The sequence below is a fragment of the Blennius ocellaris genome (genome assembly GCF_963422515.1).
Source record: "Blennius ocellaris genome assembly, chromosome: 10".
Lineage (NCBI taxonomy): Eukaryota > Metazoa > Chordata > Actinopteri > Blenniiformes > Blenniidae > Blennius > Blennius ocellaris.
In genome coordinates, this window is record NC_137659.1 from 8,094,146 (window position 1) to 8,118,815 (window position 24,670).

Genomic DNA, 24,670 nt, shown 5'->3' on the forward strand with positions numbered 1-24,670 from the left:
GCTGCTCCAGCATCTGGCTTCCATCAGCATTTACACCTCTTTTTTTGGAGGCGAGAATGCTTCTTTTGTTCTTGCTGTCTACCTGTCTCACCTCCTTAATGAAGTTCTCAGACAAGAGATGATGTTGTCTCCCTCTCACATTTATACCGAGCTATGATTTATTTTTCCAGCGAGAAGCTAAACTTCTGTCTTTGTGTGAGTTTGTGTGACGCCAGTGTCAGACAGTCGTGGTTTGCGGTGGTGTGGCTTCCAAACACTCAGTACAGCACAGCAGCGGGTGATTAAACCACTGGACCCTGCCAAGCTCTGATTGTACCCAAGTCATCTGATATGGTTCAGTGACTTTCCCATTTAGATGTGATGTAGATAGAGCAGCTTCCCCTATCACTGACACTTAGATTGAATTTCTAGATTACATCTAAGAGCCACAAAATGTGACTCTGCCAATCATCAGATTTCAAGCGTCCATATTCTGTCCTGTTTTATCCAACTTCAAGACCACAAGTTCATCGAAGGCAGATAAACAACCACACACACTTTCATGCCTCCTATCAATTTAGAGTAATCAATTAACCTCACGCTGATGTTTTGGGATGTAGCAGGGAGCCAAAGTAGCCACATATGCACAAGTACAACATGTTAACTCTACAAAACGTATTTTAACAGGATCTTAATGTTGTTAAGTGAGAACTCTAACTACTACACCACCATGTAGACCAGGGGTGTCAAACATAAAGCCTACCAAGTGAATTGTAGAAATTTCAAAGAAATTATCTTTTAAACACTTTTCTTAACAGTAGTGAGCACAACACAACACTTGAGACCCAAACTGAAATATCAGCGCCACTGCCAGGAAAGATGGCAAACTAGCATTAGCCTCAAAGCCATGCTGTCAGGGTGAGGTTGTAAAAACATGCCTAATGCGACAGCTATAGGAGACGTTTTGGGGACATTTCACAGTATTCTGCACCAAAGGTTTTCATTAAAATTGGCTTCATGTTGAGATTGTAGTCATTTTTATATATAGGCATTTTCAGCACATATACTATGTGCCACAAAAAAAAAAAGTTAAACTGTAAGTTGGGCGTTTTTTATGGCACTATTTTTTTGTTGGCCATTATTAGACTGAAACCATTATTCATCACCCATCAATATGCATCTTAAATAACTGATGTCAAAAAAGGTTGGTACTGACCTCCAATCACTATCATCTTTTTTTAACAAAGCTACACTGTAAGAATTAATAATATCAGTTTTGATGTTAGCAGAGTAGAGGAGAAACAGCAAAAATCATGTTACATCATGATGTAAATATTATACAACAAGCTACATATAGTTCTAATTGACCATCAAGCCCAATTATTTTGCTTTTTAATTCACAAACTGTCTTTTGTGTCTCCTCTCATCTTGACTCAAGGACAGATCAGAGGCATTTGTGGCTGACTACACAGCCTTGTGACACAAATTGGTATTACAGAACAAAAACAATTGTGTCTATAGGATTTATGCTGCTTCCACCTACTCTTGACCATTTTCTTTTCCAAAATGTCCAAGGTATGCCAGCAAATTCAGATGCAGCCTTTGATAGCTCACCTTGGACTTCAAAGAGAATTATGATCTCTGCCGATTAAATAGATTTACAGTTCAATATGTATCTGTCAGGTCCATACCCTGCCCTTGACTGCATTACTTTTCTTTAGGTATTTACCAGTTTAGAGTTCCTGAGTCATCCAAGCCCGGCACCCCAGTTGGGCGAATCCAGGCTACCGACAAAGACATCGGGAGGAACGCCGAGATGTTCTTCACTATTGTCAGTGGCGACGGGATGGACATGTTTGACATCTCCACCGACAAAGACACTCAGGAGGGAGTTATCACCGTCAGCAAGGTAAAGAGAACACTTCAAAATCAGGGTGTTAATTATCCCGGGATACTATCATTTAATGTTTATAAAGATGAGCACCCTCAACAAAAGGAAAAGAAATAACACTTATTAAGAAAATTGCCAGGAGTGTAGTTTCACTTTAATGCATCTGGGCCCGGTTGATCAAAACTAACCAGTTGTTAAATGCATTTAACTGACCATTAACTTAAACAGCACTGTTATCTTATTGTTCAAAACAGAGATTAAATTATCTCGTACCCTTACTATATTAATTTGAGGTAACGACTCATTATCTCGTTCCCATGTGCTATCAGCAGCTCTTGCGTCAGAAATGACTCGTGAAAGTCTGTCACGGTTGGATTAAGCTTGGAAAAGTGAGTTAGCTTGCAAAAAAAAAAAAAAAAAAAAACCTGTCAAAATTCCTGCCATAAATTACACAGACACAAGACAACCTGAACAGTCTGTTTTAGGTTCCATTGGAATTTTAAGCTCGAAAGCACAAGCGGAAGTCACTGTACATGTTCCGTGTTTCATGTGAGAGCCATAGCGTCCCTATCGCCAACGTTCAAGTGAGACGGGCTTTTAATTGTCTCAATACTTTTCTCACGGCATTGGTGAAATCAAATTACCTCTGAAACAGTGATTCAGCAGATCCCACACTTTGGACTCATAAGGACCCTGCCCACGTAGCCTGTTTTACACGTACTGTTAAATATGCAAAGCCTAGGCATGCTTGACAGATGAAAGAATCCAAATTAAACTTATTCATCTTTACCTTCACTGCCCCCCCACCCCTCCTCCCAGTTCCAGCTTTTTGCAGGAGGCGCTGATACACAAGACTGAAGCTTTTCTTTTTCATGCTGCCAGATTGTTTGAGACGTCCTCAACGAGTGTGTTTACTGATGTACAATCACAATTGATATTTAGAAATTCCTTTGTTCCTCTCGCTGACACCACCTAAGAAAGTCGGCAGGCTTCAACAAAGACGTAATGGTATTCTGTCAGCGGGATACGAGACAAAGACAATATCACGGGTTTCTTAAAGGAGAGGCAACACATGTGAAGCTCCTCAACTAAATCTGAAGCTTTGTGCTTGTTTGAAACAACTAGCAACAGCTGGGCCCGTTGCCGATAATGCCAAGGAACAGATTTCATCAAACTTATTTGCACCTTAGAAAAAGCTATTATCGTTTGTCATCAGATTGGATTTGTCAACTGTTTTATATCAGGTTTTATTAATGTTAGAGCCTCTTCTATAACAGCATGTGCTGTTTTTCTGCATGCTTTTATTGTTCAGACAAAGACGGCGGTGCTACAGTGAGAGAGATGCCTTCTTATGTTTCATAAATCTTGCCTTTGATGCTCAATATCTCATCTATCAAATTAAATATTAAATCACTGGCTGTCTTCCAGGATTACAAATAAATGTGCTGTTCTACATGGCTTGGAGCTTTGTGTTACAATAAATATGTACAGCATAAATACTCAGCCCAGAACCCTGCTGAGAAGTTTATTGTGTCTTTCAGGCTTGCTTGCATCATCGTTTCACATTGTTTGGCATCGTACCACAAAAACGTCCATAACTATAAACAGGTGTCCACATTTTCATATTGGTCGCCGATATTTACAGCTGCTACCTTCAAATACACTTGAGTTATTGTCACGTGAACGTTTTTCTGTACTTCCTGTTCCTTTATAATACAAATGGCCTTCTTTTGTCGCCATCCTAGTTCACGGTGTCAATACCTCTGACAGGGGATATTGGTCTGTTTATCATGTTTATTATTGTCTGCCTCCCCCAACACCAGCTGCAGGTCCTTATTTTCCATTGTAAAACTCGAAGACTCATGCAGTGCAGCAGTCAGGAGACTCTCTGTTTGATCCAAATTATTCACGAAGAAATATAGGAAGTATGGGGTTCGCTGTAGGAATGCACCAATACCACTTTTTTAAAGAAACGGTAGAAGTATGAGTAGAAGTACAAGTGCTACATGCTACACGCCACAAAGTTTCAGGGCTCACACACCAGCAATGCTACATGCTACACATTATTAAACCATTATTAAAGACTGATGTGAGACAAAACTTGCCGTTTGCCACGCAAAATATATATATATATTTTATTTTTTAAACTATTTATTGGCATTAGATAAGTACTTGTATCGGTAATCGGTATCAGCGAGTAGCTAAAGGTTAGTAGCCTACTCATACTTGTACTGGTGATATCGGTGCTTCCCTACCTAATTTCAACGTTTCTAGGATTTAGTCTACCTGCTGGAAAGTTGACTTTCCTGGGTTGAACCTGTACCAGTTTCTTGTTATCATATAAGACTTGGAAAAAGTTGCATGCTGGTTCTTTCCTCTCAATACACAGAGCCTGCCACCCATTGTGTACTTATCAGCAGAAATGAATGGATGAATGGTTGGACTCAATTTATAGAAGTAATTAAATCGGGTCAATAGTTTTTATGGGCTTGTGTTGAGCAGAAAGTGTATAAATGAGGCACAGAGCATTCCCTTTTACAGCTTTTGTTACAAGTTTGTGGCAGGTATATTCACATCTCTTCACAATTCCTTGCATTTTCAGCCTTTGGATTATGAGAAGAAGCCTTCTTACACAGTAGAAATTCAGGTCCAGAACACGCAGATGGACCCTCGCTTCATGTCCTCTGGCTCCAAAGACATGGCCACGGTCCGGATCGCCGTGGAGGATGTGGACGAACCGCCGCTGTTCGACAAAGCCAGCTACCTGATGGAAGTGAAGGAGGACGCTGCGTTGGGCGTAGCTGTCGGCTCGGTCAGCGCCATGGACCCCGACGGAGCTCGCAGCATGGTCAAGTAAGGCTAAATCTCCTTTCAAAAGTATTGAAATGCATTAGGTTTATGATGTGATGACATAAAGTCTTCATAGAGTCAAGATATTCAAACTGTCAGATGCAATTTTTTGTAGTTCATTGACTATAGACCATTTTTACCATTTGCTTGGTGGTTTGGCCAGATTGGAGCCTCTTGCAGGCCATCTTTGGCCCACGGGCCTTATATTTGACACCCCTGCTCTAGATGGTTATTCACTGTGTTTCAGAAGTCCAAACTAAACCAAGCTTCCCCACACAGCTGTGTTCAGCTACACTACTTGGTGGATTTAATGGGCACGACCTTGCAAACAAACACCATTTATTATTTAAATGACTAGGAAACACCATTACTTTTGTAAGAAAAAAAAACTGAGATTGCCCATGTCAGAGCCTGAACTTACCAACAGCCGACCAGCCAGATGCAGCCCGTTGTGTGTTTACATTTGTTTTCTAATTTAGAAAATAGAAAACATGACTCAGGATGTCACAGCTGCGGTGACATCCTCACCAAAATAGAGCCAAGATTGGAATGGAGTGTATAGATTAGCCTCCGGTTTTTTTTCCCCAACATTGGGATTTAGTAAAGTCTGGACAAATATGGCAAATTCTTCACATGTCAGTCGTTTGGGCGCGGAGGGGTGTTCCTGTCACAGCCACACAGTTTTCAGTAAATTGGGTACTTTGCTGTTAATGTCACTGTTCTGACAATGGCTCAGTGTGATGAATGTCAGCTTTAATCTGAACGGAGAACAAAAGCACCTTTCACTAGCTTTTATATCTTCACCTGCATAATAGCTTTGGAAACAAGCTACCAAACAGCACACACCGGGGAGACCTTCATGCTTCAGTTTGGTGACTGCAGAGAAAATCCGAACAGAATCAGAAACATCCAACCTGGTTTTATCTTTCAAACTTTTTTCAATCAAAGGGGGGTTTTTTTCCCAAGGAAATGTAAATTAAAAACAGAGCTGTAAAGGAGGCTATGGAGGTTGTTGGTGTAGCAGCAGAGGAAGCTGTGGTCAGGCGGGATGTGGAGGCTGATGGTCCCCTGTGGTACGGTCCAGCCAAGCTGTGGTCTATTCTGATGTTCTGTTGTTGTGGTTCGTGACATAATTATATAAGGTATTAATCACACTTTTATTAACATGACCAGGTTTACTTGCGTCATCGGGCCACTGCTGATGATTTGAGGTCTCATTGTCTAGGAGACCCTTCTCCCTGTCTTACTTCTCCCTTCAGTAGAGGTGGACTCCCTGGCATTTGGATGGTCAAGATAAATGGCTCACTGTTTGGAGTGAAAGAAACTCTGTTTGAAAATACTTTTAGAGGTTTTTGCTCTGTGGTACAACACTGATAGGGTTAATAATAGAAAGACTTGTGTGTCTTGGAGACACATCAAATAACCCTTGACAAATAAGGATTGGCTCCAAACTGCCCTGAAGGTATTTGAGTTCTACTGCAGGCTGCAGATTGATTTGCCGAAAAGAACATTTTTTTGGTCCATCCTGCCTGTTTAGCACCTCAAAATGTCTGCAATAACGTCAAAGTTAGCAGACTCTATTGTTTGCACCACAACCTTTTTAAGTGAAAACTTCCATTGCATAATGTTGCTCAGAGTCACTGAAAATGCAACTTTTGGGTGAAAAAATGCAACTTTCTGAAAAGCTGCTACTGTGCATGCGCACCAGTAAATAAGTCTTCTCAATTTGCTCAGAACTTATTCAATTTACATTGAACAATTTAAATAACTACAGTTTGCACACAATAACTGTATATAAGCTACATTTACACTCTGCGATAACTATATGGAAAGATGTAGATATTCATTCATACTTATACAAGTGTATATATACTTATTTGGTTTTATGATTAATTAATGTTGATTGGGCATTCCTTTACATTTTAATCAATGTGAGCTTTTCCAGAGAGTTATTCTTTTATTGAGTTATTGTTTTCAGCATTTCTGTCATTTTTGTGTGAACGGTCATCGTTTTTGTGTCTATGCAGAACATTTTTGAAACAAAAATGCATAAACAATGCATTTTCACTTGAAGCATTGTGGTGTAAAAGGGGGATACATCTCGTGCTTGAAATAGGATTGGCCGGTGGATGTGGATACAAAAATAAAAGAGAATGCATGGATATTCATTTCGGCTTGAAGATGATTCAGAATCGTGGTCAAAATCGGTGGAGGCTGTAGGTTAATTTCCATCTAATGAGAAAAACACCTTTGCAAGTTGTTCAGCGTGGTTTTGGACAAACAGCGAATTCATCCTACAGACGTCGGTGTAGTCACACATTAAATCATGCTTAGCAAAGGAAGCCTTTTTCTGCTTGTGCAGGTATGCACGTCGGCACTTTCTGCTTGGCTGTTTTTGAAAATCTCAGCAAAAAAGATTCCACGCAGGAGTGCGACTTCAAATGGCCTCTCAAAGCTCCAAAGGTTTGTGAGCACTTCTCCTCAGAGTGGTGAAAACAGAGGAGAAATTTCAGGCGAGTTCAAGGATAGATGGTGGAGCGATCACTGTTGAGATTACAAACCAAGCAGTGAAAACTGCTGAGTACATACACAACAGAAAACCGCACCTATGGGCTATATATAAACCCCACTGCTTCACTGCGGTACTGTTCATTATTGATGCGTGGCATTAAGATAGTTTGAGCTGCGCTGCTTTCTTGTTAGTAATTGTCCATTACTCAAGCGGTGTCAATGCATCTTGGGAATTTTACAAAGTAAAAAGGCCTAAGGCCCTGAGTAATTTGCAGAGTTGCAGCGGGTATTGATCAGGAGGTGCACAACTGTTAAGATAAACTTTCCTCATCGCAAAGGGTTATTTGAATTCCTGCCAAAAAAGGAAAAAGAAAAGTAATAGGATGCAGCCTGAAACAGGAAATTTAAAACTGTGTAAAGCAGAGGTGGCAAGTCACAAGGTGTTGTTTCATTTAAGTAGGCATTTTTTGTGAAGACAGATGTCTGTAGTTTCTCCTGCTTACTTTCTTGAAACAGACTAATTTTGACCTCTAGGAGGATGATTCGGAGTTACAGTGAAAGGATCAAAGCAGCCGATGGAAACAGTTATCGATAGCGAAGCCGCAGACGTTGATGGATTTAACAATGACTCGAGTCAATAATGGCTTCATGCCAGGACTTCCTGTTTCTGCTTCAAGTAAAGACATTTGCAAAATAGGATTTTCAGATGGATCTTATAGTGTTTTACATGAAGCTCAGTGCCATTTTAGGCCCCGTTTACATGACAGTGATTCAAGTTTTTGCATTTACACGGTGATGTTTTGGAAACAGAATCGCTGAGAGCGATGTAGTTACCATACCAGGACACAGGTTGGCGGTGTTGATTTTGTAAGTTTCATGTTTATATGACAACGTTTTCAAAATGATGTCTGTTCCGACGGAAATGGCAGAAACACTGAAAACAATGTAGTTCTCCTGTGGAGCCATTAGTCGGTGCTGTTTGTAATTAAACCACACAAACATGCATGCAGAGGTCAACAGCTTCACAAGAAATACATTCAAGAAAGCCCATTAAGAATCTTAATCTTACGTGTTTAAGATCATGAAATGGATCAAACCTTCTCACACACTCTCTCATGAACCTGTTTACATCTCGGCTTTCCTGCTTCTTCCTACTCTTTTTCCTCATCTGACGTCAACCACACCTCTGCTCCGACTGTGTTTAACCCGTTCTAGGAATCTGGATTCCTCCCTCTTCACATTCATTTAAGCTCTTCTGCAACACTTCCTCCACTGACCTAGCTTGTGCACGTTCAGTTCCCTTTCATATATCAGTTGATCAGCGGTGTCCTACTCGCATGTTCTGAAACTGATTTCCTGTAAAGTCTTAAGGTGGAGCAACCTGAACACGAGAAAATGTTCCTCCATACCCAGCTGTGACTCCGATAAGTTGGTCCACTCGAACCCAGTGCTCGGCTGTTACAGGCACCAGATCAGAACTGGTGGCTAACTTAATATTGTCAAATCCACGCGGACACACTTGCAATAGTTACTGTGTGCACTTTGGATGACACTGGTGTAAACACAAAGGAAATAACCATGATGCATGCATGATCCTGTTGCGCCGTGTGCAGACGGGGTTGGCGCACAGTCGGAGGTTTGGAATGGGGCCATCAGGAACTGACGTTTAAAGTAGGCAACCTGACGTGGTCCGTATTCCAATTAAAACGAGCAGGGAGGCGTGCTGCACTCATGAAAGTGATGTGTCGCGAGGGGCCGCGCACGCACGGCCGCGCCCCTACACCATTCCAATTATTCTTGTGTTTGTGCATTTGTGCATGAGGATGCATCATGGAGCCACATTGTGTCAGTGAACTGTAATTTTACCGCTGAGTGCTTTCTAATTATGATCAAGCCGGGAAGTAGTGAGGCAGTGTTTTGCCTTTGAGATTCATATATGTCTTCATGGAAAACAGTAATGAAGATTGAGAGGTGCGTAATTAGGGACTGATGGCAGGTGGATGCAGCGCGGAGAGTGAAGCGAAGCCTCGCTCCAGATGCAGGACGTGCTTGTATGCGGCATGTCGTGCAGCTCATGCTTGTGCACTCGTTTTGCCTCTGTTTTGACAGGCAGGCGAAAAAGACAGAGGCAAAGGCATCTCACTTCTATTATCTATGGAGTGCTTTGAAGCTGTGAATAGCCGCATTCAGCAACTAGTTCAAAAATAGAGAATGCTCTGTGAGCAGTCCACAGACAGTGGGAAGATTCTGGGTTTTTTTTGTTTTTTGTTTTTTTCCTCTAAGCAGCTGTGATGTTTTAACAGGCTACTGTGCGATTGAATGGGAGGAGAGGACAGAATGCTGCAGCTTCTTCTATCTACACAGTTATGTGATTCCACTGGCTTGAATATCAATGGTGTCTGTGTCTCTTTTGTCCATATCAAAGTTTGTATCTCGTCTTTTGTGCTTTGGGGATCACTTCACAGTTTGGGTAAAAAGATGCTTAAATAGGTGTTTGCGCTGAAGCCAGGCCACAAAATCATGTTGCAATGAATCACAACAAGATGATCTTTCCTTTCTTCTTGAGCTTTCTTGAAGCATGAATGGGTTTTCCCATTGGCTTCTATTCTGGTTTGGGCCAAAGAAAATGTGGGCATTTGTTGTTCAGTGTCTCTGTTTGCCCTGTGATGGAGAGGTGACCTGTACAGGGTGTACCATGTTCTCTCTCTCTCTCGCTCTCGCTCTCTTACTCACTTTAATCATTATTACTGTGCGTTTTATTGTCACACAGCCCACAAAATGCAAAGAACACACTAACCAATATATACAATCCAATTGCAAATGCTGTGAATTGGTAAAACCGACCTTTCCAGCTGGTATTAATCGCAGTTCCTACACAGCAAAATCTCAATCCAACGCATTGTCTTCAGAAAGATGGAACTAACTGTGCTCGTTTAAGAATATTTCCTCTTACACTTCTCATAAAGACAAGACGATACCTAAACCTTTGTTTAATTACACTGTTTTGATTGTCTTGGACTCATTGTTGCTGCTTTCGGCCCTGTTTACACAACAATGTTTTCCAAAAAAAAAAATGGAAAGCTTTCACTACTTTTTGAGTGTGTGTTTCTATGACAACGGTGCTCGGAGCCACTGAAAACACAACTTTTTAAAATACGGTGTAAATGTAAATTTTATGTAGTTTATATTTTCGTTAGAGAAGAGTTTGGCATTTACACAGCAACGTTTTGAAAATGATGCCCATTTACGTACACGGAAGCAGCAGAAACACTGAAGACGAGGTCAGCATGCAAAGCCGCTATGGGTGCTGCTTGTTGTTTTTGAGATGAAACCACACACAAACTTGCATCCAGAGAACTATATAATATAAACATTAACAATGGCGAGTACGCAGACATTCGTATGGACAGACGACCAATTGCTATTCCGGGTGACTTTTCACTCTAAAACTACCCAGTCTCAGGAGAATACAGATCAGGTGTCATGCCACTCTGGAGGCCGCCATTGTTATTGTCCATCTACTCGGGCATGTGCAAAAAGAATTATTTACTGTGGTCATGGTCTGCATGCACAATAGCAGTGCTTTTTAAAAGTTGCATTTTCAGTGGCTCAGATCATAAAGTTTTGTGCTTACGCTTGAAAGCAATGGAGCGTTATCGTACCTTCAACGTGCAGTTTCTGTTAATTTCCTTAAATTTGCAGCGCTCTAATTTTGCTATTGTAGATCCATTAAGCAGACAAGTAAAGGTTACTTAATTTACATTCTTTCTATATCACACAGTCAAATGAGATTTGTTATTCATACTCACGGAGCAGCGTGGCAATATTCATGTGGCTAATAGAGTTTTAAAACACTGAGCTCTTTCGCTCCCTCTGGCCACAGCAGCGGTGGCACATTTTAACCAGGGTGCTCCTGAGGGAGGCGAAACAGCTTCACCCAGCAGAACTGGCCTGCAAGTAATGAGCTCGCATTGCACCTCCAATGACTTTAATTACTCAAACCTTTCTGCAGGAGCCCCACCGTGCATGCCGCCGCTTTTAGCCTCCCATCATGGATTCAGAGACTGTAGTTTCCCCACCTCTGCCGGATTAACTTCTCCCAACAACTTATCCCTCCCCACCTCCACCTCTCATTCCAGGTACTCCATCGACCGGCGCACCGACATGGACCGCCTCTTCAACATCCACCCGGGAAACGGATCCGTGTTCCTGCTCAGAAGCCTGGACAGAGAGGAGACTCCCTGGCATAATATTTCAGTCATCGCCACCGAGTTCAGTAAGTTCAGCATGGGGCCCTCCCGAGACCGTCCGTTGCGCTCATGTGCTAATATATTGATGCAGAGAAGAAATGTATGAAAGGCAGACAACATGTCTGGCTGCAGAGCATCAGTCACAGTCAGATATCGAGGACGGGAGCTCGGCATCAAGTGTCGTCGCGCCACATAGAAGGGATCAGTTGTACGAAAATACAAAAGTTTTCCACTCAGTGGTTGTTTATCCTGATGTGTCGATAATATCCACCCAAGTTTGCAGGCTGTTGAGATTGTTGCCACTTCTTCAATAAGCCGACATGAACCCAGTCGCACCCAACTAAGCTCTTTTATTAACTAAGTTTCTTTTATGACCCTCAACATCAAACATTTTACCAAAATATATGTTTTTAGTGGTCTGAAAACATATTTAACTGAGAGAAAGTATTGAGGTACATTTAGAACTATAGGAACAGATTTGAAACCCAATCAAGTCTTTCTACCAACTGAGATTCTGAACTTTTTTTTTCACTCTCGAGCAAACATAAGGAAGCAAGCGTAGATGTCATTAACTGTGCAGACAAAGCAGGGTGACCCAGCTGTACCATTGTATGCCCATTAATTTCATTCTTGTTTTCAAGAAGAAAAAGTAGTTTTGGGTCATGCTGTTCTTCTAAGTGCTGGGGCTCTGTTGAACACAGATGACTTTTCTTTTCTTAATCAAGGAGAGAAACTGAAGCCATCATTATAAAGACGGTATAAAAAAATAAATAAGGAAATGGAATGGAATATTTTAAATCATTCCTTCCGTTTCTCAGTTTATTTTTTCTTCAGGTTTTAGCCCCTATTAATATCAAATAACTTCAGTCTGAGGACTGATTGCTTTCCCAGCTTGAACCCAGACATGCTGTGACAATTGTTCTCCCATCTACTTGGACTTGGGCTCTGATGAAAAATATCTAAGTATAATTATATATGAGCTGTGTTTTTCTTGTATTAAAAATTTTTTCTGTTAAGTGAACTTGTTTACGACATCTATAATGTTACATTTGTGTGTTGGTTGGCAGTAGTGAGTGTGCACTTGCTATTTTTCCTACTGGACCACAAGGCAATGGATAGTGCCTTCAGCCTGATTTATAACCTATATGCAACACACAGAACGCAAGGGAAAGTATGCCCACCACAAGAGCTGTGATTGGTCCGCTCTCCAACATCATGGGGAATGTTAAGAAACTCCACATGTGGTCTGTAGTAAATGTACATTTTATCGAAGAAGCACTTTTAAATTCAAGAGTGAACAGCACACACACCGCCCAATGCAGAGAGAGTGTCACACCATGATTTACACACTTCCAGTAATATGGACAACACCATGCCTTTAAACTAAAGTGTTTTGTGGGCTAAATTCTTGAAATAATTCAGCAGATTCCTTTTGATTGATTGTTCAGAGGTCAACGTAATGCTCCAGTAACCCTTTCTGCCATTTCCACGATCTGAATCCAGATCCCTCACACTCCTTGTCCCAATGCAATGGCGGAGATCAGCGTGACCTCTTACTGTAGGACAGTTCGGTTTCTTGCAGCAGAGGTAAACATCTTCTCTGTTGTCTGTCCTCCAGATAATCCCCGTCAGAGCAGCCACATTCCCGTCTTCATCCGCCTGCTGGACATCAATGACAATGCTCCTACGTTTGCCACAGTGTACGAAACCTTTGTCTGCGAGAGGACCAAGGCTGGTCAGGTACTACAGCCTCATCCACACGTCACACGACAATCTAAAATCAATCTTCAGCGTCGTCAGGATCGTTCGTCTTTTACCCAATCGAAGGCCTCTTTCGGGATACAATTTTCGCTTTATCAATAAAACCATTTAATGTGATTATGTCCATTTTAATCATATTCATTGAACTTTCACAATTGAGTCGTAATTATGGAACAAAAACTGTCTAATGGCTTTGGAGCGTAGCCGTCTGAAAAGGTGGAGATACTATTTAATTAAGTATTGTGCCATGTTAAAATGAATTGAAGAGGAAAAGGAGAAATTAATTAAGTATACATCTGATGCTGCCAATGTAGGTCCCAGTATAAAACTGTCTCTGAAATATGAAAATACAAAAGTCAAACTAATTAGGTTTTTGTCCTAAAATCTGAAAATTTGCATTTAGCATTTATATTTTAGAAACTACTTTTTCCCTCGTGTTTTATTTTACCTTTTTTTTTGCCTTTGAATTTTCAGCTTTTTCTAACATGTTTCGAAATGAGACTACAGACAGCTCGTCTTTACAGCCACGTCTTTGCTCACAGTCTGAAGAAGTTTAATTCTAAACTAATTCATACATTCATACATTGATTAGTTGACAATGGCTTCAAGCTCTTTTTTTTAAGATCCAACACACTAAGACACCCATTTATGTGACAACTGTCAAATGAAAAAGCGTCGTTTTTGAGCCTTCGTTTCAGAAAAGTTTTGTGTTAAACTACCAAAATACTGAAAACAATGTAATTAGCATGTCATGGTGTACATGCGCAGTAGCAGCATTTTCTTGAAGTTGAGGTTATCCCCTTTTACACAGAGACAGAGTTGTAACACTTTCAAAAAGTTGACTTTTCCCCTCTGTTTCCATGGAGACGGGAGTCAGAGCATTTTCAAAAACTCGAATCTCGCGAGCCGTTTCCAAAAGGTTGCATTTTCAGCTACTTCGAGTACCGTTGTCATGTAAATGGACATCCAAAACAAAAGTAACGTTTTCCTTCTTCACTTGAAAATGTTATGTTGTTTAAACGTGGCCTCAATCAGCTCTCAAAATGGAAGCTTGTGGCCATGTGACTTGCTGGCATTAGCATTCTAATACCTGTCGTTGCATTCAGTCTTTGTTATTTATAAATCTAGTCTCAACATGTGAATCTTGTTTGAGTCGTTACAGGTTTTATATAATGGCTTTGCTGTTGAGAAGACCAGGATAACGCGAACCTCTATTTTTCCAGTCTTAATATAGAACACACATCCATAAGTCCGCTTAAATACTGTTTGATTTTAATTTTTGTAAACTAAATTTGCCCACATGCAGAATTAACGTCACTACTAATGCAACCCGCGTTCTGGTTGTGCTTGACATATCAGCCAGCTGCTCGAGCATTTGCTGCGATGAATATTCGTTGTTGCTCATATCAGACATGCTTCTCCGAGGCAGATCAGACACTCGGCGCTTGTGGGAGAGAAAACCCTGCCCAAAAAAAAAAAAATTGCATTAATTTTATTAACTCCTTTTTTAAACACGGCTTATTTCCACCGCAATCACCTGATTAATATTAGCAAGACTGCCGAGGGTATTTGGAGAAGCTGCTAATTATTACTTCACCTCAGCCAGCAGGGATCCTCTTTGGGGAGACGTGATAGACAGACCACAGAGTGGAACAGGACAGGCCTGCACTGTGAGGGAAAAAAAAATATATTAGAGTTTGAATTAGCATAATAATCCCATACAAGAAGCACTAACGTCGTCTGAAAGAGGCTAAAACAGGCCCGGGCTCTATAAGCAATTTCCTGGCCAGGCTGTGGATTTTCTTTGGCCGGTGTGGAAGGTATTGATTGGGAGCACACTGTTTTAAGCAGTTTTCATCGGAGAGCGCTCCCGCTACAAAAACTGTTAATTAAAGTCCTCTATCATAGCAGTCATCACCTTGTCAAATGCTGTGTCGTGCACATTTTAGCATGTTGTGTACCTAAGTAAGCACAAGTGAAGACCTGAGTCAGAGAAACTTTGAAATTAAAGCAGGTTCATTGAAGTCGTAGTCATAAGGTGGGGAAATTGTGAGAATGTGTATAAAAAGAGGGGCATCATTTGCGCTGTATATAGAAAACGGACAAAAAGGTTGAAACCTACATATTTTTTTCGATGTGAATAATGCATCCCACATTTCAGTGTGAAGGAAAAGGTTTAGACAGCAGCATGTGTGCCGCTGTGCTGCATCGGCGCTTCTTCTGCTCACACACTGTTTGTAAACTGAGGAAACCAACTGTTGGAGTTTGAAGGTGAAAAGTTTTCCCGCTCTTGCTTGATACGAGATTTCAACTAAAGAAATATATGCTGTGCATGGCAGCTTGCACATATTGTTTAACATGACTTGTGCTCAACGTGTGCTGAAAAGAGAAATACCTTCATACTGGGTGAAAGTTTCAGATATTCCAGCGTTGTTACATTAAAACCCTGTTTACAGGACAACTGAAAAGTTTTAAGCTTCAAAGAAAAGGTGCTCAGAGTCACTGAAAACACAATTCTTTGACAGCAGCTCCAACTCCGTCTCCCGGGAAATGGGCAATACTCTCCTGGGACTTTTTTATAGTTGGTCGTCTGTCCATACCAATGTTTGTGTTCTTGCCATCGCTAATATTTATAGCATATTATTCGCTTTGCATGTGTGTGTGTGTGTGTGTGGTTTCATTACAAAAACAATCAACACCCACTAACTTGTACGTGTTCAGAGCATCTGTCAGTTCGCTGAATTATTTTCAAAATGTTGACCTGCGAAGTCGAAAACCTTTCTGAAATGATAACACATTTTTTTTTAGCATTTTCACATGCAACCTTTATTGTGTAAATGGGGTCTAATGTAATTAATAACCCAGAGGTCTTCAACCTTTATGACATGTTTAAGTTGTAAAATGTTAGCTCGGCACATAATAAGTCTTGTAGCTCGGTTTCATAGTTTCAACCCTTTTTAAAAATACGTTTTAAAGGTTTTTACCCTTATTTGACTCTCTTTGGGCTTTCTGCAGGTTTTCATCCATTTTTGTGTTTTTAGTCACTTAAGCCGTTTTCAAAATTTTGTATTTTGCGCAGTTTATCCATTTATAGCAATTCTACACGTGGTTGTTTGGATGTTTTTTTTTCTTAGCTTTTTTAATCGTTATGGTTTGACTTAGCTGTTTTCAACAAAGAACAAAAAGGTTTTGATTAAAATGAAAATGATTCTGAACTAATAATTTGGTGAAAGCTTCATGGATCCACATGAGGCCTGGGTTGTACACCTCTGCCCGAACCTTAAGTTTAGTACAAAGTTAATTGAATTCAATTCAGTTTTATTTCCATAGCTACAAATACAACACGGTCATTTCAAGACACTTTTACAAAGAAAACCATAAACCTTGTTGGCTCAGGGGTAGGCATGACTCTGGTATGGCCCGAACCATAGCACAAACTAGTGGCAGTCGCCCACCCTACTCTCTCATTGTAGCTATACTCCAACCTTAACTCTTCCCATAGTTTCTTTTTGTCATGAACCTTCGGCCATTAACCTTATGCTTTTACCCTCCTCCAACAAAACAATGGCATTGCTCTTATTAAAGCCATATCACAGTGGAATTACCTGAACCTTTACCTTCATTCAGCAACATTACTCCAATCCCGAATGGCCTGGTAGTGTTTTCCTGACCCTAAATGTGTTTTATTACTGGTGTCTTGTGCTCCACCTTGCCCCAATAGCATTGCCCTAATCTTAAACAATCCTAAAGGAGCCATTCGGAACAATCTATGCACACTTCATTATTGTAAATCCTCTTTTAACCTCCTTTGAAAAGAAAAAAAAAAAACTTTTTTCCTCAACATGGTCTGACTCCTTCCAGAAAATTAGGTGGCGTTAAAAGAGACAAATATAAGCAGGATTCTCTGCGGTGCGGTCTCCGTCTCGTCTTACTAATGACCAGCTGTGAAAAAGCCAGTTGTGACGGGAGCCGTCTGGCGTTCAGTTCTGTCAGAGCATAAATACTGCTGATAAAGGCTGGGGCCAGCTTATATAATACTCACCATGTGCAAGGTGTTATTTGCAGAGGGTGATTGAGCCAGCAGGCTGCTTAAAACCTCCACACATTTGTGAAGAACCGCAAAGAACGTTGGACACAATGTTCAGTTTTGCTATAGATCTGATTTACATTATATGATGTGGGCCAGTCTTTTGGTCTTTAAATAAACATGGGCAATAAAATAATGGAGTTGTTTGGCTGTAACTTGCGAGGGGGGGGTTGCTCTGTGACATGATTTCACTGTGCAACGCTGAACTTGAATGGCATCCAGTGCAGAATTTGAGCTGGCTGAGCAGCCGGCGCAGAGCAGGTGGTGCTGGAGTTATTGTGCAGCGATGTGCTTTTTCGGAATCGCTTACAGGACACGCCAAGCGCAAGAGGGTAAACCGAGCCGATAATCCCCTTTTATGAACAGAAGAATGCGGCTTTTACGCGGAATCAGCCGCGAGTGCGACGCTGACCCGTTTAGAATCAGATTTATTATCTCCACACGTCCTCCGTGTTCATGAAAGCTGTGCTTTGTATCTACAAGTCTGCGCTGATCAAATATATGGAAGAAACTAAATCACAAGCACTTGTAGAACATCCTAAATCATGCAACAAGGCATGATTTTGGATAACAATCATCCAAACTTCTCTTAAATCTTATAACAGAGTACCTTTTCATAAATTAGGATCCTTATTGAAAATGGTGCATGATGGTTTGTGTCATAATAAAATTTGGGTATACCGTGGACTATACCACTGGGCATGGTTAATGCAGAAAGTCACCACTTATGTTCTCATCTCGGAGTTCTCCACATGAGCTTAAAATCTCCTGGCCAGAACTGACTTTGTTCTCATTTCTGCCACCTCAAATTCTTGTAGCGTACCGATCCACCTCAGCTGAAGCTGATCCCAGCCGAGTATGGGTGAAAGAAATGTCCCCAATCCATCATAGGGGGAAACGGAGAGAGACGACTGCACATTTTCAAGTCAACAATCATCCTTAAATGTATGTTTTGTGGACTGTGGGAACCAGAGAACTTTCTGTTGTGCCTGTAAGGCAGGAAGAGTAACCAATACACTGAGGCCCTCTTAATATATATACCGTATTTTCCGCCCTATAAGGCGCACCTAAATACCTCAAATTTTCTTAAAAGCTGCCAGTGCGCCTTATAGCCCGGTGCGCCTTATATATGGACGATTGTTCTACTCCAGGCTGCTATTTGACAGCTGAACAACTAGAAGCTTTTATTTTGACAACTATTACTTTGCAACCAGATCTTCAGTGCGGACCAGACTCCGCACAACACCTTAATCACTCATGGTTGCACACCAACGTTCTAACAAACCAAAATAAACTAGATGAAATAATTACTCCCTAAACTGGGGAACAAAAACACAGCATAAACACAATCAACACCAAGCCCAACAACGAGCCACAATAACCTCCAACAACACAAAACATGAATTTGTCGCTGCAAGGCATGATGGGACATCATGCCTTGCAGCGACAAATTCAACCTGAGCTCCTCAGTGCAGCCGATAGAAACTCCCATAATTCATTGCAGCTGTTTGTGGTGTTTTAAATGCAATTATTGGGGGTTATATTTGGTTTGTGGTGTCGGTAATAATTGTGTTGTGTTGTGTTTTTGTTGCTTAGTTCATGTAGTTTAGTTTATTATTATTATTATTATTACCGGTAGTTGTAAGTTGTCAACCAGTAGTGAAGAAGGTTTTGTGTGTAGTGTGGTACTGGCATAGGCTGCAGGTAGGACTATCAAAATAAAGCATATGCACCTCTCTGGGTGTTAGAAGCAATGGAAAATGTAACTTAATGGCTTTGAGCTATAAATGTTGCTGACCACTGGTCTGTTACATGCACCTTATAGGGTGGTGCGCCTTATATATGAATGAAGTTGTAAATTATGTCAATCAATGTAGGTGCGCCTTATAACCTGGTGTGCCTTATAGGGCAGAAAATACGGTAAGTATGTTTGCGCATTTGTCCACTTTTCCGCTGAGGAACAATGATCAAGAAGAAATTTGTTAACCTCATGGATTACAGGAAGAAAAAGAACCCAGTAGACATCCACAAACTCAGCGAGCACTCATCCATAGCCCCAAATAATCCCACAAAATGCAGTGCAGCTGCAGAAGGTTGAGGAGTAACTACACTAACTTCGGCCCCAGTTATGTTTTTGCATTTTTGTCTCAGAAACATTTTGTGCTTAAATGAAAAAGAACACCACGCTTTAATGTGGGCCCACCAGAGGGGGTGGCGGTGGGGACTTTTTGAAAAAGCCCAGGCAATTCAGTAGATGGCAACCAACGGCACCATTTCCACAATCAGCATATTTAAAAAGTTGTGCTTTCGCCCTGTTCCCATGGAGACAAAGCATTTTCAAAAAGTTTTTGAAGAATTACATTTTCAGTGGCTCAGATCGCCATTGTTTAAAAAACAATGAGCCTTAATCCATTCACTCAATAAACATGTGCAGCACATATTCACTCTCCGGACACAATATCAGGGTCATCTTCAAAGTACCAGATTGGACACCTTTATTTAATCCAAAGCAGCGTTTTCTGAGTCAGAGAATAAACAAGGTGCTGAAACCTTGAGAAGCTTTAGCTGCTGTTACCAGTCGTCATGTTTTGACCAGAATCTGATTGTGGCTGCAGAAATCAGACATGTTTTTTTCATGGACTCGGTGGGATGCGACGAGGTGACGAGACATAAAGTGTGCCAGTTTGAGTAGTTCCACAAACGCTTTTTAATTTGCACCCCAGTGCTTACTGATTGACTGATGTGGGTGTCCAGGGTGGAATGGCTTTGATTTGTCGCACCACTGTAATCACATTTTATCCATCAAAAAAATCTAAATCTGAACGTTTCAGAAGAGACTCGGAGTGATTGTACGCCGCTGTAATACCACTTGATATGATTTATCACATACTGGATGGGGGTTCGACTAATGTGATTAAAGCACAGTGGCTTACTAATGCCAACCAATGTACGCGCGCACGCACGCACGCACGCACGCACGCACGCACGCACGCACGCACGCACGCACGCACGCACGCACGCACACACACACACACACACACACAGATTGGTTGTGCTTCTGGAGACTACTTGGGTTCCTCTTTTGTGGTAGCTGACATGCTAATCTGTCATGGATGCTGACGATAGCTTCCACGCGAGCTGCGTATTCTAAGTAGGGTTTTACACACAAACACACATATCACACATCTAATGTTGTGCAACTACCCAAGGGATAAAAACACAAATCTCCATGAGCAATCATGAGAGAATGGATTAAAAATATAATGCATCAAACCCAAATGAGGCGCACTTCGCAGCGTCATTTTGGCATTCTCCTGGGCGGTGGCTCCCTGCCATCGGTTTCTCTCCATCATCCACCCATCTCTTCATCCTTTAATTCCCCTGGCCTTTCATCTGTCCATCAGTGTTAATCATCAGTATTTGTTCGCCGGATCTCCTCCGCTGCTTCACTCGGGATCCGGATTTGTTTTAGCGTACATGTGCACATGTGTGCGTTATTGGCACTGATCTTTGTCCAAGCCTTTAAGCTCCCGGTAAGTACCTCCCATTCAATTAAATAAGATTCTGGTTAATAAGTTTAAAAAAAAAAAAAAAAAACCTAATCGGGAACACGTCGCCCCCCTAGAGAGAGAGACACTCCACCCACCCACCCACAGCCCCCACCGTGCATTATTTAAAGCGGATCTCTAAATCTCACTCTCAAGGTGGTAAATGTGCCCTCCCAGCTGCCCTTTTTACCTCACACACACTCATTTGATCCACTGCAGATATATAAATATTGATTGGAGCAATAGTTAAACCAATGGCTGCTGGATGAAAGTACAGAGATGGGAAAAGTTTAGCAGCCAGTGAAAGCCTTTCATATGTGATATCTGACTTTTGGGTTGGAATTCTTCAAGTTCAAATCAAAAACAAATCATCGGGGGTGCCTGGAATTGCATATCGAACCTCGATACCTTCAGACCAAAGTCAGCCGGCATCTCCGGCGAGAAGTTTGGAGAAGACATCTTAAAACACATCTTGTCAGATTTGAGTCGGCCTTCGTTTGACATATTCTGAGCTGATGAAATTTTAAAAAGTCGTTAACCCACTCGCATATTATTTTGGTTTAATCTGTACAATTGACAAAAACTTCACAATGAGAGAATCCCTTTGCCCCGTTTTTGTAAGACAACTTCGTAATTTCAGACCTCGTTTACACAACATTTCATGTGAAATCGCATCTTCTTTTTTTTTTCAAGAATGTTTACATGGCTGTGTTTTGAAAATGATGTCAGTTTACACAGAAACCAGAGAAGACTATGTACTGTATGTTAAATGGTACAAAGCGCGCATGAATAAATATACTGTCAAAAAATTGTCATGAATAGTAAAAAATAAGTTTCAGTGGTAAATACTAAGTATTGTTTTAGTAATGCCCACATATAATTGGTCTAATTGATAAGTCGCTTCCTCTCTGTTCAAGATTAATTTGATCCTCAGCTCTGGCCATCATGCCCATGATGACCCTTCTTTGTTTTCTTCTTTTTCTCCAGCACCTCATGGGTTTCTCAGACACTTTCTTGGTTTTTACATTTTGTCCAATAGATTTTTCCTTTCGTGACATTTTTCTTGCTTTGTTTTTCTGTGGTACTGTAGCGGCATTATGTTGTAATACAGTGACATCTCGTGGTCCAAGATGCTGTATTACATATTTAAGTTGTTTTCCGATATAAGTCACATAACCAAGCAAATAACTTAACGATGTGTGACGAAAGCAACATTGATTTTAAAGCTGTTTGGTTTGGTTCTGTGCATGTTTGATACTTCATTAGTTTTGTTTTGTTTTTTATTTAAAATGTTCAATATAAGATTTTGTAATATGTCACAATCTCTGCTGAGAAATCATTCGAGAAACCAGATTCTTTTGGTTAAAGTACGTGTAGAATATTTTCTAACACTGTCTCACTGAAATGAACAAGAGGTTCTCTGGAATAGACATGCTTAGAATTTTAGTACGTGTTGCTTTAAAGGCTGTAAATTGCTCCAGCATTAACGAGTGAGTCTTCATGCATGCAGGTCACTCCTGCTCTGTGCACTAATGCACCCTCTGTATCCTCACATATTCTGGCTGTTGAACTGTGTACTGATAACGATTCTCAAACTGTGAAACAAATACCACCAATGAGTACAAGAGCTCCCTCTAACGGTACATGGATGGTTTCTTTGAAAATCGAATTTGAAAGACCACATAATTGCACATTTTGCATATGTCTTTTTGCCAGATTTTTATGAATTCTCTGGATTTGTATTGTAACTGGTAAAGGATTAGATCATTTTTACAGATTTTTTTTTACTCAGTTAAGTGTTCAGTATTATTAAATATTTGACAGTGATAGAGTCCTCACTGTCTTTACTCCTCAAATACTCATCAATCCATGTGAGTTTCTATGAAAACCTGCTGTGTGTGATTCAAAATAGAAGTCACCTTTTTTTTTTTTTTAATCCATTGACAATACATTCACTTATATTGATTTTCTTCAGGCTGAACCCTCCCTGACCTTAACTACAGCCTCACTGTCTTCACATGGCTTTACTTTGAGGTTTAATGAGTTCCCAAAAGAAGAACTCCCATTTTTGTCCCCAAAATGATAGGAGTCGTCAGAAATCAGGTTTTGGGTCCCCACGAGTGGGAAAGTCGGAGAACAAGAACACACACACACACACACACACACACACACACACACACACACACACACACACACACACACACACACACACACACACACACACACACACACACACCTGGAAATTTGGGGTCACCAGTCCACCTCTAACAAGTTTTCAGCCTATGGGGGGGACAGAAAACCTATTCATACACAGGAAGAAGACAAACTTATTTTCAAAATGGCTCCAAATCCATCTCCGTGGCAACGGGGGGAAGCGGTACACCATGGTTGTAGTAAACAGTTCTCCTGCACATGCATGAGTAGATTAGACAATAACAACAATGGCGGCCTCTAGAGTGGCATTACTCTTGAGAGTCACACGTAATAACAATCCAACTTCGTCGTTTGTCAATACGAATGTCCGTGTACTCGCCGTCGTTAACTCGCGTATTGTTCTCTGTGTGCATGTGTGTGGCTTCATTACAAAAACAGCACCCACTTGTGACCTGGCATGCTAATTACATCATTTTCAGCCTTTCTATGGTTTCAATCTTTAAAACATTGTGCAAAAAGTGATGCGTTTTCCCTTGAAACATTGTCGCGTGAACAAGGCCTAATTTTCTCACTCTTGGTTGAGCTTGCAAAGCATTACATCATTGTACATTCAGATTCCCAGAAAATCGTATCAACAGTATTAATGTTGTAAAAGCAATTCACATTGTACATGATTTAAAATAAGGATTTTTTTTTTTTTTTATTTGTTTTGTTTTGTCTCAGACACAAAGGCTATATTTACAGCTCTGGTGCTTCCATCTTTGTTGCAGTGAACTTTGGATTTCTCATTGTATGTGTGTTTAATTGAAGCCCACAGCGCCTGTTATTCTCCTCCCCATTTCGGAATGTGACTGTGAAAATCCACACAGAATCCGTCCAAGCTGCTGACAGCTTTTCTGCTCTCCAAAGCGATTCCCCACCCGAAATCTATCTTGGGAGTGCGAAACTCTCCTCCCCCCCCTGTAGATTTGAGAGGTAGCGGCGCAAAAAAGTTTGTCGGCTGCTTGTTGCTCAGTCGACAGCAGCTGTGCTCGTCTTGATCTCGCTCAGCTGCAATGGATCCCAGCGGCGACATGTCGACGCTGTTGGGAAAAACACAAAGTTGTCACACTGCTGCCGCTGCTATACAGTAATCCACCTCCTTCTCTTTTCATTCATCAGCTCTGAATGATCCAAACTCTCATTGTTTTGCTCTGGAAGTGGGCAATTTGTTACATTTCAATATGAATGGGGCAATTATGCCGAAGGACAGCAAAGAAATTATAGCATAAACTCCTCCCAGTATTCTTTGATATGGTCCCTAATGCATATCAAGTGGCCATGCTAAATCATACTTATTTTGGCAATGTGTCAGAGTCCTCTCCATTTCCAGTCAGTACATAATTTTGTCCACGGTATGAAGTTTGCATGCATTTTTACTAAAGCTGGGAAGGTTGACACGTTAATATTGCTTTGGTAAATGGATTGAATAATATGGATAATTTTGATATATCACATACAAGCATCAACCATGGAGCACACGGAGAGTTTGGAATCAACCACAACTCAAAGCAATGGATGGTGACATAAAATTTAAAAACAGTTCCTCACTTCATTTAAATTTGAAACCTTTTTAGGGATTGATAAAAAAAAAAAAAGG

At 40.9% G+C, this 24,670-nt stretch overlaps 1 protein-coding gene across 1 annotated transcript in view; it reads left to right on the forward strand.

The window, feature by feature from the left end:
- LOC308135243 (cadherin-6-like) overlaps nucleotides 1-24,670 on the forward strand; it is a gene marked incomplete at both ends in the record, with an annotated part of 68,114 nt that overhangs the window by 35,554 nt on the left and 7,890 nt on the right. The window contains 4 exons of the mRNA XM_080503135.1: nucleotides 1,701-1,888; nucleotides 4,473-4,723; nucleotides 11,371-11,507; nucleotides 13,100-13,221. Coding sequence (XP_080359261.1) covers nucleotides 1,701-1,888; nucleotides 4,473-4,723; nucleotides 11,371-11,507; nucleotides 13,100-13,221 — 698 coding nt within the window. The remainder of the gene's footprint in view (nucleotides 1-1,700; nucleotides 1,889-4,472; nucleotides 4,724-11,370; nucleotides 11,508-13,099; nucleotides 13,222-24,670) is intronic.